Source organism: Brassica napus, chromosome A7, assembly GCF_020379485.1.
Source record: "Brassica napus cultivar Da-Ae chromosome A7, Da-Ae, whole genome shotgun sequence".
Lineage (NCBI taxonomy): Eukaryota > Viridiplantae > Streptophyta > Magnoliopsida > Brassicales > Brassicaceae > Brassica > Brassica napus.
In genome coordinates, this window is record NC_063440.1 from 20,778,494 (window position 1) to 20,795,852 (window position 17,359).

The 17,359-nt window shown below is 33.1% G+C and overlaps 3 protein-coding genes and 1 long non-coding RNA gene across 5 annotated transcripts; 2 read left to right on the forward strand and 2 right to left on the reverse strand.

The window, feature by feature from the left end:
* The first annotated feature begins 490 nt into the window (after nucleotides 1-490).
* LOC111202588 lies at nucleotides 491-4,285 on the forward strand. Its single transcript, XR_007314685.1, has 3 exons — nucleotides 491-624; nucleotides 1,291-3,221; nucleotides 3,989-4,285. It is a non-coding gene; the product is annotated as an uncharacterized LOC111202588 (long non-coding RNA).
* Nucleotides 4,286-6,072: 1,787 nt separating this feature from the next.
* Nucleotides 6,073-9,779, reverse strand: LOC111202918. Of its 2 annotated transcripts, none has more exons than XM_022696125.2 (9): nucleotides 9,521-9,779; nucleotides 8,989-9,144; nucleotides 8,680-8,830; nucleotides 8,361-8,404; nucleotides 7,281-8,165; nucleotides 7,071-7,172; nucleotides 6,644-6,931; nucleotides 6,508-6,564; nucleotides 6,073-6,405 (listed from the first exon to the last, which is right to left on the reverse strand). In XM_022696125.2, the coding sequence occupies exons 2-9, from the start codon at nucleotides 9,115-9,117 to the stop codon at nucleotides 6,301-6,303; spliced, it is 1,761 nt and encodes a 586-aa protein (XP_022551846.2). In that variant the 5' UTR covers nucleotides 9,118-9,144; nucleotides 9,521-9,779; the 3' UTR covers nucleotides 6,073-6,300. The 2 variants fall into 2 exon arrangements, with proteins under 2 accessions (XP_022551846.2, XP_022551845.2); XM_022696124.2 differs by having other exon boundaries at nucleotides 8,343-8,404.
* Nucleotides 9,780-12,112: 2,333 nt separating this feature from the next.
* Nucleotides 12,113-13,619, reverse strand: LOC111197828 (uncharacterized hydrolase YugF). The gene is made up of 4 exons (XM_022691040.2): nucleotides 12,792-13,619; nucleotides 12,578-12,670; nucleotides 12,423-12,490; nucleotides 12,113-12,330 (listed from the first exon to the last, which is right to left on the reverse strand). The coding sequence occupies exons 1-4, from the start codon at nucleotides 13,521-13,523 to the stop codon at nucleotides 12,216-12,218; spliced, it is 1,008 nt and encodes a 335-aa protein (XP_022546761.2). The 5' UTR covers nucleotides 13,524-13,619; the 3' UTR covers nucleotides 12,113-12,215.
* Nucleotides 13,620-14,527: 908 nt separating this feature from the next.
* Nucleotides 14,528-15,472, forward strand: LOC106353773 (germin-like protein 1). Its single transcript, XM_022691041.2, has one exon. It carries the CDS (start codon nucleotides 14,675-14,677, stop codon nucleotides 15,296-15,298), a length of 624 nt encoding a protein of 207 aa, XP_022546762.2. The 5' UTR covers nucleotides 14,528-14,674; the 3' UTR covers nucleotides 15,299-15,472.
* Nucleotides 15,473-17,359: the final 1,887 nt, after the last annotated feature.

Consider the following 17,359-nt stretch of genomic DNA (forward strand, 5'->3'; position numbering starts at 1 on the left):
TAGTTTAGACCAAATCTTCCTAATAAAATTTTATTCTCACGATCTAAATCTAAAATTGAATTCAGTTCATCTATCTGGTTATTATATTGTTTTCATTTTTTATCCTTTTATTGAATTAATTAATTTTTTTAATTAAATACTTACTATTTTTAATATAATCTTATAAATTATGTTACGTATGAGACATTCACCTAATAAACTATAAATTTAAATAGTAATGTTTGAAAAGGATTTTATTGACATTCCTGTAAATAAATTCGTAATTCGAAAAATAGCAGTAACTTTTTGAAAACATCAAAATTATGTACACGCATAGGACACATACCTTTTTATTTACTTATAGGAAAATGAACGACTGTAAAGCTTTCACATGTTATATGAGCAAAACATGGATTTTTCTAAATTAGATTCGTTTAAATCGGAACATATTAATGTGAGTTTCTTAAATTAGATTTTTAATATGTATATATATGTAAGAAGACTTCTTGTGTTTTATAAAAATAGAATAATTCATCTCTTCCCTAAATTTTTAAGTCAGTAGCAATCAATTTCTATAATCCAAGATGATGAAATCCCTTCAACTCTCGTTTACGTTTTTAATTATCTTCATCATTCTTTCACAAGGTTTTTATTTACATCTTAATATATTGCATATAGTAATTCTATAATAATTGATTATCCTACAATTTTTACTTTTAATATATTGAAAATCCCATATAATAATTTTTGTTCACTATATATAATATAGCATTAAACTATCTCTTTTGTGTAAAATTCATAAATTTCCAGAAGGCTAGAAAATAGGGTCAGAAAGTTTTGCGTTAAAATTGAAAGGATCATTCACGAAGTATTTAGGAGTTTTTTATACTTTAGTCCATTTATATTTATTTTTAATGTATGGGTTTATATGTGATGAAGAACTACAATGATAAAATAATATTAAATAGTTTCATTTTTTATCATATGTTTATGAACATTTTGTCCTGCATATACAAATGATTTAACCAACATTTTCATAATATGGATAAACTATAGTTCTTATGTAAATTTATGTGATATTTTTAATTAGATTTATATATTTTACAGGTAATATGTTATGTTTTTCAATACATACTGTAGTTGTTCTTAAAACATCAAAATTTTATGTGTAATGTTTATTAATGTGCCCACAATTCTTAAAACCATATTTTCAAAAAATAAAAAAGCTTTTGTTGATAAATAAGTTTTATATTTCAGAAAAACTATATATATTTTCTAACAATTAAAATTTGAGATTTTTATATCTTACAGGAATGATGGCAGACGCGCAGAAAAAGAATTGTCCTCATAAAATTCCAATAACAGGAAGCTATTGTATTCCAACTAAATGTTTGGATATGTGTAAGAAGCAACATGGAACTACTGGTAGTTGTTCGGAAGAAAAAGGATTTTGTAACTGCGCTTGTAAGTAAGGGTTCTCACTAAGTGTTATGAATCTAGTAATGTCCAACCAAAGTTTTATATTATTTCTTTTAACAATAAGTCTAAATGTTTGTATCTGATTTGTGGATCTATTTATAATAAATAATAATTTGAATGTTCAATAAATACAAATGTGTAAAACAAGAGTGGACTATTAATAAAATATATGATCATATTAATGTTAGAAGTAACCATTGTTATGTGTAAAATCAAAAGCTTAAGACGAGTTAAAAAGATAGAGATGAAATCACAACCAATATTTAAATGTGAGATAATGAACTAACATGTAATTTTGTACACATTGTAAAAAAGAAAAAAAAAAGCAAGAGTTGATTATCAAACAAGAAAATGTTAGAAAGAGCAAAAGATCATGCAAAAGCAGTCCATATTAGAATTGGCTTGACAGATGGGTTGCAGACATGCCATGGGAGGGAAAATTGATAGCACTATTTCTGAACATGACAAAGCTCTCGCCAGGAAGAACAATCTCACAACCAGAGTTTTGGGTAGACCTCCTTCAATGTCATCATCAGCTACGAGTTCTGAGGCTTCATCCACATCTCAGTCCCCAATTCCCTTCTCATGAAGTTTCCTTTAGGAAGAAGATTATTACAGAAAGCCAAGTTACATGAGCCTGACACAATCTATCAAAGCTAAGAAGAGACGATCAACAAATATTCTTCATCTTCTTGTTCCAAAATCACTGTTTGAGAAGAAACAGTCCATGCCTTACAACGAAGATGTGAATGTAAAGGGTTGTGCATGTTCGGATCCATCTTGCAACAAGTGGAGTGATCTATATCCACATGCTCAAGTAACAAGGAGAAATATGTAGGCAAAGAAGCTAAAGTAAACATCGTTTCATTGAATCATTAAAGTATTTCAACACCTTGATGGTTCTAAAACACACACAAAACACTGATTTATAGATTCATAAGCAACTTCTATGTATGTTTTTTTAAAATATGAGTTAGTATGAAGACTGCTGCAATGTTGTTGTTTGGCCACTTTTAATATTTAATAGTTAACTTCTAATGCTTCTAAGATAATATGTTCCTCCCATCTCTTGAAAATATGAAACCAAGAGCAAAGTTTCATCTTTAGACATGAAAGGCCAATTAATAGACCAAATAACATAGTTTAGACCAAATCTTCCTAATAAAATTTTATTCTCACGATCTAAATCTAAAATTGAATTCAGTTCATCTATCTGGTTATTATATTGTTTTCATTTTTCATCCTTTTATTGAATTAATTAATTTTTTTAATTAAATACTTACTATTTTTAATATAATCTTATAAATTATGTTACGTATGAGACATTCACCTAATAAACTATAAATTTAAATAGTAATGTTTGAAAAGGATTTTATTGACATTCCTGTAAATAAATTCGTAATTCGAAAAATAGCAGTAACTTTTTGAAAACATCAAAATTATGTACACGCATAGGACACATACCTTTTTATTTACTTATAGGAAAATGAACGACTGTAAAGCTTCCACATGTTATATGAGCAAAACATGGATTTTTCTAAATTAGATTCGTTTAAATCGGAACATATTAATGTGAGTTTCTTAAATTAGATTTTTAATATGTATATATATGTAAGAAGACTTCTTGTGTTTTATAAAAATAGAATAATTCATCTCTTCCCTAAATTTTTAAGTCAGTAGCAATCAATTTCTATAATCCAAGATGAAGAAATCCCTTCGACTCTCGTTTACGTTTTTAATTATCTTCATCATTCTTTCACAAGGTTTTTATTTACATCTTAATATATTGCATATAGTAATTCTATAATAATTGATTATCCTACAATTTTTACTTTAAATATATTGAAAATCCCATATAATAATTTTTGTTCACTATATATAATATAGCATTAAACTATCTCTTTTGTGTAAAATTCATAAATTTCCAGAAGGCTAGAAAATAGGGTCAGAAAGTTTTGCGTTAAAATTGAAAGGATCATTCACGAAGTATTTAGGAGTTTTTTATACTTTAGTCCATTTATATATATTTTTAATGTATGGGTTTATATGTGATGAAAAACTACAATGATAAAATAATATTAAATAGTTTCATTTTTTATCATATGTTTATGAACATTTTGTCCTGCATATACAAATGATTTAACTAACATTTTCATAATATGGATGAACTATAGTTCTTATGTAAATTTATGTGATATTTTTAATTAGATTTATATATTTTACAGGTAATATGTTATGTTTTTCAATACATACTGTAGTTGTTCTTAAAACATCAAAATTTTATGTGTAATGTTTATTAATGTGCCCACAATTCTTAAAACCATATTTTCACAAAATAAAAAAATAATGTTTGACCAAATCAAATGCTCATTTTTTTATTTACTTGCAAAATCTATTTATCTATTTTTTTACTTGTAACGCTTAAAACAAAATTTTATTAAACAGCTTTTGTTGATAAATAAGTTTTATATTTCAGAAAAACTATATATATTTTCTAACAATTAAAATTTGAGATTTTTATATCTTACAGGAATGATGGCAGACGCGCAGAAAAAAAATTGTCCTCATAAAATTCCAATAACAGGAAGCTATTGTATTCCAACTAAATGTTTGGATATGTGTAAGAAGCAACATGGAACTACTGGTAGTTGTTCGGAAGAAAAAGGATTTTGTAACTGCGCTTGTAAGTAAGGGTTCTCACTAAGTGTTATGAATCTAGTAATGTCCAACCAAAGTTTTATATTATTTCTTTTAACAATAAGTCTAAATGTTTGTATCTGATTTGTGGATCTATTTATAATAAATAATAATTTGAATGTTCAATAAATACAAATGTGTAAAACAAGAGTGGACTATTAATAAAATATATGATCATATTAATGTTAGAAGTAACCATTGTTATGTGTAAAATCAAAAGCTTAAGACGAGTTAAAAAGATAGAGATGAAATCACAACCAATATTTAAATGTGAGATAATGAACTAACATGTAATTTTGTACACATTGTAAAAAAAGAAAAAAAAAACAAGAGTTGATTATCAAACAAGAAAATGTTAGAAAGAGCAACATATCATGCAAAAGCAGTCCATATTAGAATTGGCTTGACAGATGGGTTGCAGACATGCCATGGGAGGGAAAATTGATAGCACTATTTCTGAACATGACAAAGCTCTGGCCAGGAAGAACAATCTCACAACCAGAGTTTTGGGTAGACCCCCTCCAATGTCATCATCAGCTACGAGTTCTGAGGCTTCATCCACATCTCAGTCCCCAATTCCCTTCTCATGAAGTTTCCTTTAAGAAGAAGATTATTACAGAAAGCCAAGTTACATGAGCCTGACACAATCTATCAAAGCTAAGAAGAGACGATCAACAAATATTCTTCATCTTCTTGTTCCAAAATCACTGTTTGAGAAGAAACAGTCCATGCCTTACAACGAAGATGTGAATGTAAAGGGTTGTGCATGTTCGGATCCATCTTGCAACAAGTGGAGTGATCTATATCCACATGCTCAAGTAACAAGGAGAAATATGTGGGCAAAGAAGCTAAAGTAAACATCGTTTCAATAAATCATTAAAGCATTTTAACACCTGATGGTTCTAAAACACACACAAAATACTGATTTATAGATATATATATAAGCAACTTCTATGTATGTTCTTTTACATACGAGTTAGTATGAAGACTGCTGCAATATTGTTGTTTGACCACTTTTATTATTTAATAGTTAACTTCTGATGCTTCTAAGATAATATGTTCTTCCCAACTCTTGTCAATATGAAACAAAGAGCAAAGTTTCATCTTTAGACATGAAAGGCCTATTAAATGACCAAATAACATAGTTTAGACGAAAGCTTCCTAATAAAATTTATTCTCACTATCTATTTAATCTAAAACTGAATTCAATTCATCTATCTGTTTATTATATATTTTTCATTTTTTGTTATTTTATTGAATTAATAAAAAAATTTAATTAAATACTTACTATTTTTTTAATATAATCTTATAAATTATGTTACGTGTGAGACATTCACCTAATAAACTATTAATTTAAATAGTAATGTTTGAAAAGTATTGACATTGTTTTAAATAAATTCATAATTCTAAAAATAACAATAACTTTTTGAGAACATCAGATTTATGTACACACATAAGACACATACCTTTTTATTTACTTAAAGGAAAATAAACTTCTAGATATATATATATAAGCAATTTTACATACGACTTAGTATGAAAACTGCTACAATGTTGTTGTTTGACCACTTCTATGTATGATCAGGTTCTTCTTCATCTTCCTGTTCCACAACACCATTTAAGTAGAAACAGTACATGTCTTACAACGGAGATGTGAATGTAAAGGGTTGTGCTGGTTCGGAGTGGACTGATCTATATCCACCAGTGCAAGGAACATGGAGACATATGTGGGCTAAAGAAAACATCGTTAACTGAATCTTTAAAGCACTTTCAACATCTTGCTGGTTCCATGAAATACATAAACCGATTATAGGTTATATAAGCAATTGCTGTGTATGTTTCTTACTTATAAATTAGTTTGAAGACAGCAATGTTGTTGTTTGGCCACTTTGATTATTTAATAATTAACTTCTGATCTTTCTGAGACAATATGTTCCTCTTATTTCTTGTCAATACGAAACAAAGATCAGTTTCATCTTTAGACCAATACCACAGTTTTAGACCAAAGCTTCCTAATAAAAGTTACACAAGACAGCAAAAACTGTATCCTATCTCACATTTCTCATCTTCCTTACTTGGTTGCTATTTTACAAAACTCAGCTACAAGGAGTTGGATCTTGTTTCCTCATCTCGAATAACCTTATTTTATCGGTGATTCGGTGGGACCAGTGCTTGCTTCTCCGCGAGCTCCCTTACCTGCAACAGAATCTGCATAGGAATGTCCATCGATCCATGTTTCTTGAGACTTCCCTGGAAACACAACCCCAACACATATTCCCAAAAGGTTTTGTTGGCAAAGGAAAAAAGAAGTTTACAAGCTAAAGGGATGTATATATAGAGAGAGAGAGGTACCATGATGTTTGAGGGACTCTGAGCAAAGTTTGTTCTCAGAAGATTTCGCCATTTGTCCTACAAATTACAACGTTGATAATAAACAAAAGCCTAGATTGATAGGACTATCTCAAGAGAGGTTAATAAGTTGAATTACCTTGAGATCTACAGGGGTACGGTACGAATGAGATGAAAACGAAAGCTTTTTGATTTCAGACCACTTCCCAGCTCCATACTTGGCTACACCTTCTACTAATTGTGTAACCTCAGATAGAGTCCAAGCTCGGTGATGCTTCCTTCTAAGTCCACCACCTTGCATCGTTGGCAAGCCAATGTTATTATTGTCATCTGAGCTATTTCCAGATGAATCTATGTTCTCTGTCTCCATGTCTTGATCAACCTCAGTGAGAACATCCTCCTCATTGTTGCTGCTACTTGTAGCTGACTGCATTTGCAACGATAAACTGTATCATATTTGCAAAACCAATTTCTTCTAAACATATCAAGTGGATGGTACATTAAATCTTAATTCTCTATTGTCTGCAAAGTAGAATGACGAAACCAAAAAAACAGGTATGTCTTACTTCTTTCTGGTCTGGTCCAGAAGCCGACTTTAGCACTTCTTTGTGTAGCATGTTACTCTCTCCTGAACTAGCTTTTGCCTCCAAGCAACTGGAGTGACATTCCTAAACAATGTTGCATTATCTTTTTTAAATACATTCCAACTTAGAAAAAAAAAGGCAAAGCCAAATAACTATATTGAGAAGAATGAGTAGTAAACAAAGAGAAAATACCATAAGAGCCATGATGTTCTCTCTTGGACGGCTTCTCCGGACAAGAGAAACATAAGGAACCTCAATTTCAGATCCAGCAAGGGAAACCACCCTGGTGACGGTGACTCTCTTCCCTAAGGAGACGCTAATAGACCTCACCTCAGATTTTTCTGATAGCTTCTCATCTTTTGAAGTAACCACTGGCTGTTTCTCATCGTTTTCTGAAAGTTCTTCAATGTATCTTCGTGTAGGTTTCCTAACCCTTTTTGCAGCCCTCTCTTCGCTAGAAAAATCTTCAGTGAGACTATGTCCCGAGGCATTTGAATGTCCATTCGCATTATCAGTACTAGAAGGTGGTGCATCTTTCAGGTTAGTAGCTCTTACATCATCAGTCAAATCATTTGCCTTGTCTTGATTTCCAACTAGCTTGCTGTTTGTAATTCTCAGGTTAGTGGTTGGTACATTACAGGAATTAGTAAGTCCCATTGTAATCCTCCTTTTCAGCCAAGTCTTGTCCTTAACAGTCGTCTCACGGCCAAAGGTCGCCTTGAATGTTTCTTGCAGTGCCTTAATAGGTAAATTATTCAAGCATATCTCCCCTCTAACTAAAGAAAAATCAGGTCTTTGAGCAGTAGCAGGGGGCGCCGCAGTTTCTTTTGGACTAGCTTCTGCGTTTGAGCATGGTACAACCGTATTAGATTGATCCACATTGCATCCGTTCTGAACATCTGATGAGAAAGGAATGGGTTGCTGCAGCGAAGAGTCATGGTGGACATGATCCTCATTAAACATGTTGGTTTCATTACAACACTGGCTGTTGGCATCTGGAGCAGAAAGCATGTGAGGACTATGTATCATGGCAAGTCTCTCATCCTGTTCAACCTTCTGCAACATCTGCTCGTTATACTGCAAAAAAAAAAAAAATCAAATTTGGAGCAAAATCTAAGGAGTAAGGTCATCTAGAATTCTTATGAAATTCACAGACATTAAAACATTTACAACCAGAAATAAGAAAAGAGTAGTTGTAGAAAAGATACACTGCTAGAAAAATATTTTTTTAACAAATTGTGAAATGGGACTAACCTCAGGTTGAGAATTCACCTGCTCTGTATATGATGGTTCCACACATCCAGACTGCAATAAACCTGAATTGATAGAAAAACGTTATCGCCAAGAAGTAAGTAAACAATCCAGGAGGAAAAGCCAAAGAAAGTTAAGCTTATATCACTAATAGAAAAAGGTCTGGATGAAGGTAAAATGGATTGATAAACGTCTACAAGAAACCTAGATTTTTCTCTTGAAAGTGCATCTAGATATACAATAATACAATGCGTTCGCTAGAAACAAACCAGTGTTCCCTTAAAAAGAACATCATCAGTAGAGAATCAGTTGAACATGTAAGGAATGGGGAGAAGCAAACCTTGAGAAGTTTCTTCTAACTGAGAAGGTAACCCTTGAGCAGAAAGGGAGCCTACACTCTGACAAGCATCTGACGCAGTATGCATATCCGTCTCATTGACCTCAAAAATTTCTTCATCGGTTGCAGGCACTAGTCTCCCATCTCCTGCAACCTATACCATTTCCATAAACCACATAAGATCAGATTTTGAAAGAATAATACATATATATCCACAGTAGATATATTTCTCAATTAAAGAAATTATAATCAAACAAGAGGATCAACTATACAAGTGACATCTAAAGAAGACAGTACAACGTGTAAGCATACCCGGACAAGCTTGTAGGTAACAGGATTCTTAATCTGATTTGTTGAAGAGAAAGGTGTGATCCTTGTCTGAGCAGCACTGCCTTCAAACATCTCTCTGCACTCCTCAACATTTCCAACCACAGTCCCCATCGCAAACCGTACTCAAACACACATAGCCTGAGAATCCAAAACAGGAAAAGAAAAAAAAGGCTATATGATCAACATATTCTTCAAGTGAGACCCAAAAAAAACAATCCACAATAGAATGCTTAAGAGAGATTCCAAGAATGCATAGTCCAAACAGATCACCATATTTATCCCCTTAGATTTTTAACATAAAAACAAGACATTTGAAGAGAAAGAAGAAAAAAAACTATAAACACTACAGATTTTGTACTCTATCATCAAATTCCATAGAAGTTTCACAATAAGAAATTCCATAGATTGTAATAATATCTTTGGAGTTATTACAATCAATTGTTCCAAACCTTATCAAGGAAGAACAAAATTAAAGCTTTGAGAAAAAATAGAGAGTGGAAACTCTAATGCTTACCACCGGGAAATTGAGTTAGTCGCCCGTGAAATCAAAGGAAAGCGATTAAAATTTCCGGTGAAAACGAAGCGTCGGAGTCGAATTCATCTTTTAATACTGGATTCGTCGAAGATTGGTTTCAGTAGAGCAGAGAAGAGAAGCTTCTTGGATTCTTAAAGCAATAAAAGGCACATAAAATTGGAAGGAAAATAACAAAAGTGCGGACTCGAAAGTGTTTTATTAACTCGATAAATCTTCTTTTAGTTTTGGAGTTGGAATCCGTATACAGGCTTCTGAGTTTACGACTTTATGTTTTGTCTGATTTTGCCACGTCTGTAAATAAGATGAATAATGTCGGAATAGAATTAACTACGTTCCGTTTAGTGTCACGTGTACAAAAACGCTAAGTCGTCTGCTATCTCTAGACTAGAACTACGCGCCGTTTAATAATGTGTGAAACGAAATTAAATTTCATTTGCGTAGGCGGGTATTTCTGTTACTCCAGATTTAATTATTGTTTTATAAATTACTTTTCGTCAAAATTTAAAAGTCAATTACAATTTCAAATTTTTTATATAAAAGAATCATCCATAAGGAGTAACTCAAGATGTAAATGGATTATCTCAAAGCAAGAACGATGATGACTAATAGTGAAATAAGCTGTATAATTGTATATCAAGTTAGAACAAGCTAATATCGTTGGAGATATTAACAAAAAGAGAAGAAAACTAGTGGTAAATAACAAGCAAAACCATTTATCAACTGTAAAAGCGATGAAGAGAGTCTTCTAGAGGGTTACATTGGACTGTTAGGGAGAAGATTTACAGTAGCGTGGAGAGAACGAAACCTTATCTTTTCTCTATTGAAACTGCCTTTGGCATGTTTTGAATATGCGAGATCATGGTTTAATGAAGCTGCAGATGTCTGTTAAGCCATCTTCTAATAAGACAAATCATATGCTGACTTCCCCCGCTTGGTTTCAACAACATTTTCATGAAGGAAACAAGGTGCTGCAGCCAAAGGAAGCATAAGCAAGGAAGATGCTGCTCGCATATGTTTTGAAGCTTTAAGTGTGATCCTACTACCAATAGGACTGATATTCGAGTTAGATAACATTCTTTGCTTTTCTAGGGAAAGAAGAAAACCAGTAGACAAGTTTTATTCGATGCTTCTCGTTTTACAGTGCTAGGTGATAGGGATGAAGTTGAGATTGAGCCTCCAAGCTCGCTCAGCTTGACAAGAGGTGGGAGGGAATCAAAACCTCCTATCAAGTACCACAACATAGAATGGCAGACAGTACTAGGTAGAGGAAAACGTGGCCGTAGCTCCTATCATTAGCTATTGATGGCTTCTCTAATCTCTACCTTTGTTTCATTGGCTTGGGATTCAATACATCATGAATCATGTTTTATTCAAACTCTTCCCAACTATCATGAATTTTGTCTTATCATGTAATAGTTTATGTTTTAAATTGAAAGTCTTTTTTCAAAAAAAAAAAGAAGTTTTATTCGATGCAGCTTCCAATACAAAGATTACTGATGAGGCTTTGACTCTGTCAAGTTTCAAATGGACGGACAGTTGATGAAAGTAATGCAGAGACATAGTGAAAATAGGACTCGATAAAATATCTGTAAATTTTAATTCGACTTGTTATCCGTTTCTATCCGAACAGAAAAATCCAGAGATATCCGTAAAACAAATATAACAAATCATTGATAAGGGAGGTTAAAGGTGTGCCAGTATATTAAATGTAAATGTAGATGTAAATTTAATATTTAAGACTACTATAGTAAATGTACTTTCATAAGAAAAAGTATGGATAATTTTGTAGCATATAGATAATATATGTATTTAAATTACTATTCAGAGTTTGAGCTCTGAATAAATCGAAAATGTTATACTCGGATATTTCAAGTATTATATGTAATTTCCAAAACAAATTAGAATTATTATATGACATGCACTTATATAAAAATATGTTTGGATCATTTGTAGCATACTGATAGTTTATGAATTTAAAATTGAGTACTAAAAAAGTTTAAACTCAATAAACCAAAACTATTGCAAGAGATTCTAGTGTGTTTAAGGATACAATAAATCCAATCATCTCTGTCACTGTCACACATCACCTAATAATGCTTGAAACTACAATCTCTTGCTTTTGTGAATCTGAACTGGGCCTTAACACTATTTTCTGCCACTTCTGTTTATTAGGCGTTTGGTTTGGTGACCAGTTGTTACCTCGCTTCACTGCACTTCTCTCCTCCACAGGTCCGGTTTGAGAGATACCGCCGTGGTCCTTATTCTTATCCAGCATAAAACCAACATAAACTAATAGAATATCATAAAATATTTAATGATCCAATTGAATATCCGTTATAGCCAATCAAAACTGGTATAAATATATTACAATGGGAAAAAATTTTACACTCCAGTTAAAAAAACTATATTTTGAATTCCAGTATACGGTTTAAATATGTTCCTTACTTTTCTTTTTGCAAAAGTATGGCTTGGAGACTTGGAGTACCAGTTATCTATCCCGAACCCAATTCACTGTGATTAGGCTGCAGATTGTTAGGATTTGTGTACATGAGACCGGTTATTTCGCGGCAGTTCAAAAACGTTGTTTAGATTGATATTAATTCGTTTTTAATTTTCTTGGAACATACATATATAACTAATATGTCAGCTATGTTTGTCAGAACAGAAATAGAAGTCAGGAAACATCTAAAACAAACGAGGTTATTAAGTTGTTAAGAGTAGTTGGTGCTTCAATGTTCACGCCGTGTCCAATATCCTTCAATATCTCTATACTCGAGTTTGGCAAATGTCTGCCAAAAGTATGTGAAAACATGATCATTTACTGAAAATGGAAATACTTCTGTAACATTTTTTTTGTTGTTATCACGATTGTCATATTTACCTATGTAGACGACGTCCATGCTCCAAGGGAAACACCTCATCCTTATCACCCCAAATAATTAAAGTTTTCTGAATATACATACCAAATTAAATCATTCAGTTACAAATGTTTTTATGGATAAAAAGTAAAAAAAGATCATTGAGAATATTAGTGACCTGTGATATTGCATAGAACTCAGCATCTTCTTCTCTTTCCAGCAAGTTCTTGGCTAGCTCAACAAGTTCCTTCCTATTCGTCTCATACATCACCTGAAATTTTGAAACTTAAGGGTTTATTTTTCACATTTTCTAACGTCAGGGTTAATTTCAAAAACACAAGAATAATTCAGGGCAGATTAGTAATTAAGAAAAAAAGAAACAGAACACATACAGCAATGAACTGGGAGAGGATGAAGTCTGGAACCCAGTCAATGAACGCGATCCCAGTATTCATTGAAATCCTAACTAACATCCGTAGATCACGCGGACTCCTCGGAACAAGAATCTCCGACACATCTCCACCGTGTTTTTTCATCTCCGTCATCTTCTGCTGTTGCGTGAACCCCACTCCACTGCTCACGATCACCAGTCTCCCGATCATCTCCGGCCATATCTTCGCGATCCGGTACGCGACGAAGCCTCCGTAGCTGATCGAGTAAACCGCCAAACCGCCCTCGCTGCAGCCCAGCCTCTTCAATCCTCCCACAACGCTCCTCGCCTGAAACTCGACGGTCCGCTCGGTGTTCCTCGAGTGGGAGTTCCCGAAGAAGACGAGGTCGGGGATGAAGAGGTTGAAAGATTTGGAGAGATCTGAGACCTGGTGGATAAACTGCCATTTCGAGTTTCCTCCGTAGCCGTGTAGCATGACGAGGTCCGGGCGGTTGTTTCTGCGGTGGCCGGAGACCCAGAAATGTACGGTGGTTTCTCCATCGTTTAAGTCGACGGTGATTGGGCGGAGATCGCAGAATGTTATGAAGTATAAAGATAAGAACGCGTCGGCGAGGTTGATGAGGATAGGGTAATCGAAATTATCGAATAAACACAAGACAAGGCTTTGGAAGAGAGATATCGCGATGGAAATGTAGCGACAGAGAAGATGAAGGATGCGTTTCATGGACGCCATTAGAGTGTAATCTTATGGAAATTTTGGTTTTGCATGTGTATCTACTATCTAGAGAGTTGGTTATGGCTAATATTAGAAAAAACAGATCCTTTTAAATCTCTTCCGGTCAAAGCCGGTTTAGTCTGGCCTAATTGGATTTAAATATCTGAGTTAATCTAATTGTTGCTGATGACATTTGGTAATTAACATGACGTTTACAATGCATGCTTATCTTTAGACACCTAACATGACATTACAGCGTGTGTGCAATTTGAGTAAGAAAACAATGGTGAACCTTACTTTTCTGTTAAATCTTTCCCGCCAAAACTTCACTAGGATAGAAAGATATCATATTTGTTAGATATTTTGGGGTTAGTGTCAGTCAAACTGTCATTGCTTTAACTTGGATAGAAACATAACATATTGAGTCTACGTTGAGTTTTACTCCACACATTTGCAAGTTACATATAACAAAAGTGGAAGGGATGGTTTACACCCAAAACAAAAAAGTAGGGATCTTTATAAGAATCTTTCTTAAGCTTCTTCTGGTGGTAGGGACATTTATAAGAATCCTTTTTAAGCTTCTTCTAGCTGTCAAATAGTGTCTTGTAATGGTTCTTCACATGTGACTCTGGTCCACACTACATTACAACACACATACGTATTTTCTACGTCAAACTAAACCCAACTTGTGACTAAATTTTGGCCCTTGACTCATAACTCCAACTACCGAAGTAAACGAATGTCTTGTTGGCGCGTGATTTTCTCTCTTCTGCTTACTTGAGCCACAAGTTAAAACTGAAGCTTGATGTCACCAATAGCTCACTCTCTGTTCTTCTCAAAATCTTCCAAGACACGGTCTGAATCCACCAGGCTTTTCCTTTAACAACCCGAAATCTTCGCAGCCAATAAATATCAATGTGTACATCATCATTAGAATCACCAGCGATCCAATGATGCAGAACAGGCAGGCAAAGAAAAGATACATTTTGTTTGTATCTAAGAGTGGTCCTTGTGTTTGGATGTCCATAACAGTTTCCAAAAGCTTATCTCCATCTTTCGAATGTTCACCACACAGTTTCTTAACCAACCCCTCTATATAAACAATGAAGAGAAGAGAGAATAATAGAGCAAAATATTAAAGGTGTTAGTTCTTAAACCAACCAATCAAAATGTTGCGCACTATCTTCCTCTTATCTCTCATTTTTTCTCTATCCAATGCCTCTGTTCAAGACTTCTGTGTGGCCAACCTGAAACGTGCTGAAACCCCTGCCGGTTACCCTTGCATTCGTCCCATTCACGTCAAAGCCAAGGACTTTGTCTTCTCCTTAGGCATTCCTGGAAACACCACAAACATCATCAGCGCTGCAGTCACGCCCGGTTTCGCCGGTCAGTTCCCGGGTCTGAACGGTCTAGGCCTCTCTACAGCTAGACTTGACCTAGCTCCTAAAGGTGTGATCCCAATGCACACTCACCCTGGTGCCTCTGAGGTTCTTTTTGTCCTTGACGGCTACATTACCGCTGGTTTTGTCTCCTCAGCTAACTCTGTCTACGTCCAGACACTAAAACCAGGACAGGTCATGGTTTTCCCACAAGGCCTGCTTCATTTCCAGATCAATGCGGGGAAATCACCCGCTGCAGCCTTTGTCACTTTCAGCAGTGCTAGTCCTGGTCTCCAGATTCTTGATTTCGCGCTTTTTGCTAATAGTCTTCCCACTGAACTCGTCTCGGCTACTACTTTCCTTGACCCTGCTTTAGTTAAGAAGCTAAAGGGTGTTCTTGGAGGAACTGGCTAAAAGATACTTGGGACTCATTGACACTTTTCTCTTTGATGGATTCTTGTTCTCTGTTTTGTATTCCTTGTAATACCTGTCAACATTGTTACATTGTATGTGAGTTTTTCAATTAAGATCCTGAGTTGGTCATACCGTTTGTATCATTTGCTAAAACTAAATCTCAGTGTTGACTTATGTGAAACTTTCCAACGGTGAAACTTAGATAATAATAAAACAAAGAGAGGCCCAGTCTCTCACATGGGTCTCGGTGGTCCCAAATCCATAAAGCTTATATCGGTCCATTGCAATGTTTGTACATGATATGTATGACATTTACCCTCATGGACCATACAAAAAGGGGACTTGATGAGAACAATCCTGGTTTAGTCTCTTACTAACTTAGATCTACCACTGGGAATCAAGAACAGAATGATAGTTCTTTCAAGTTTTGCTGACAGAATTTTCTAAGTGTATAATCAAGCTTGAGAACCTATGAACTCTAATTACCATCCTAAACATATTAAGGTTAAACCATATGTATATTGTAACCATTAGCTGATTTGAGATTCGATGTGTTGTTAAGATGAAAAGTTCTTTTGTTCTACACACTAAGGTAAGACCTTTACCTGAAATATTTAACTCTACTAAACAAAACTAAAAAGTGTTCTTTTTTATTTGATTTTTATCAATCCAAAAAGTGTTCTTTCAATTTTTGGAATTTTCCTAATTTTTCCTTCAATTTTTTAGATGCAGTCTTCTGAATAGTTTTCTTTTTTTGGTCAAAAAAAAAAAGAAAAACTATTCCAAAAATTTTTAATTATTTTTTCCATAAAAACTACAAATAGGTTGATTTTAAGTTACCATTGAAAAGGTCTATGAAACCTACAAGATTATTTCTGCACTATGCACGTACAGACATTTTTTTTGTACGTACAGACTTAATAAGTTCTAAACTCTAAATCTTTTATCTAAAAAAAAGGGCAATTGTCAATAATAGCACCTTTTGAAGTTTATGTCTCAAAAATAGCACTAGAAGGAGAAAATCACAAAAATGACATTTATTAAAGGGTAAAATATCCCTAATACCCTTGGTTTAAAATTAAATAAACAAACAAAAATAAATAAAAATAAATAAAATAAAAATTAAAAAAAATGAAAAAAAGATTTTTTTTTTTTATAGTTTCATATTATATGTTTTCAGATTCGAAATTTTTACAATTTTTTTTTTCGAATTTTTTTTTTTTTAATTTTTTTTTTCAAATTTTCTTTTTATAATTTAAAAATACTTTTTAAAACTGTTTTTAAAATTTTTTTTTTTATTTTAATATTTTTTTTATAAAATTTTAAACCCTAATTCCAAAACCCTACCCCTTAACTCTAAACCCTAAGGCTTGGATTAATTAACCCAATGAGTATAAGTGTATATTTACCTCTTTAATGAAACCTATTTTTGTGACTTTGAACCTTAAGTGCTACTTTGGGAACATAAACTTGGTTTGGTGCTATCCTAGTCTTTTTCTCAAAAAAAAACTCTAAATCTTAGATTTTAAAATCTTAAGTTTATATCCTGTCATAAATATCTTTAACTCTAGAGAACCTATAAATTTAGTATTTTTAAAATCGACATTTTGTTTTCAAATAATATAAGATTACTTTCAAATTATTGTTTTTATAAATACTAAATACTTATGATTTAAAGGCGCCGTTGAAAAGGTCTATGAAGATTATTCTGGCATATGTGTGTATGCACAGACGCAATATGTTGAAAGTAGAAACAAATTTGTGGCCGCGTGAATTCAAACAGAAGGTAACGAGTTTAATGTTTTTACGGTTATAGTGGTTATATTAAAACTAAAATAGCATTGTTATATTAATCATAACTTATGTGGTATTACTAAAAATGTAATTATATTTATAAATTATTAAATCTTACTAATAGTAATTTAGTTTAGATATATATATATATATTAAAACAAAAGTAGAGCATCATTTAGAGAAAAACTTATGAGATCGATATTATAATAATTAGGTAGACTATATGATGCTTTACAATCAAAGTCTTTGTAACGCCTCTCCTGTCTA

Bases quoted from the DNA above. Each gene is read 5' to 3' on its own strand.
- LOC111202918 (XM_022696124.2), bottom strand. From the start codon at position 9,117: ATGGGGACTGTGGTTGGAAATGTTGAGGAGTGCAGAGAGATGTTTGAA. The intron at 6,932-7,070 runs GTAAGACATACC...TTGCAAATGCAG, and splicing joins CTGGACCAGACCAGAAAGAA to TCAGCTACAAGTAGCAGCAA. The intron at 6,406-6,507 runs GTACCTCTCTCT...TTGTGTTTCCAG, and splicing joins AGAGTCCCTCAAACATCATG to GGAAGTCTCAAGAAACATGG.
- LOC111197828 (XM_022691040.2), bottom strand. From the start codon at position 13,523: ATGGCGTCCATGAAACGCATCCTTCATCTTCTCTGTCGCTACATTTCC. The intron at 12,671-12,791 runs GTATGTGTTCTG...TCAAAATTTCAG, and splicing joins TCCTCTCCCAGTTCATTGCT to GTGATGTATGAGACGAATAG. The intron at 12,331-12,422 runs GTAAATATGACA...TACTTTTGGCAG, and splicing joins CATGGACGTCGTCTACATAG to ACATTTGCCAAACTCGAGTA.
- LOC106353773 (XM_022691041.2), top strand. From the start codon at position 14,675: ATGTTGCGCACTATCTTCCTCTTATCTCTCATTTTTTCTCTATCCAAT.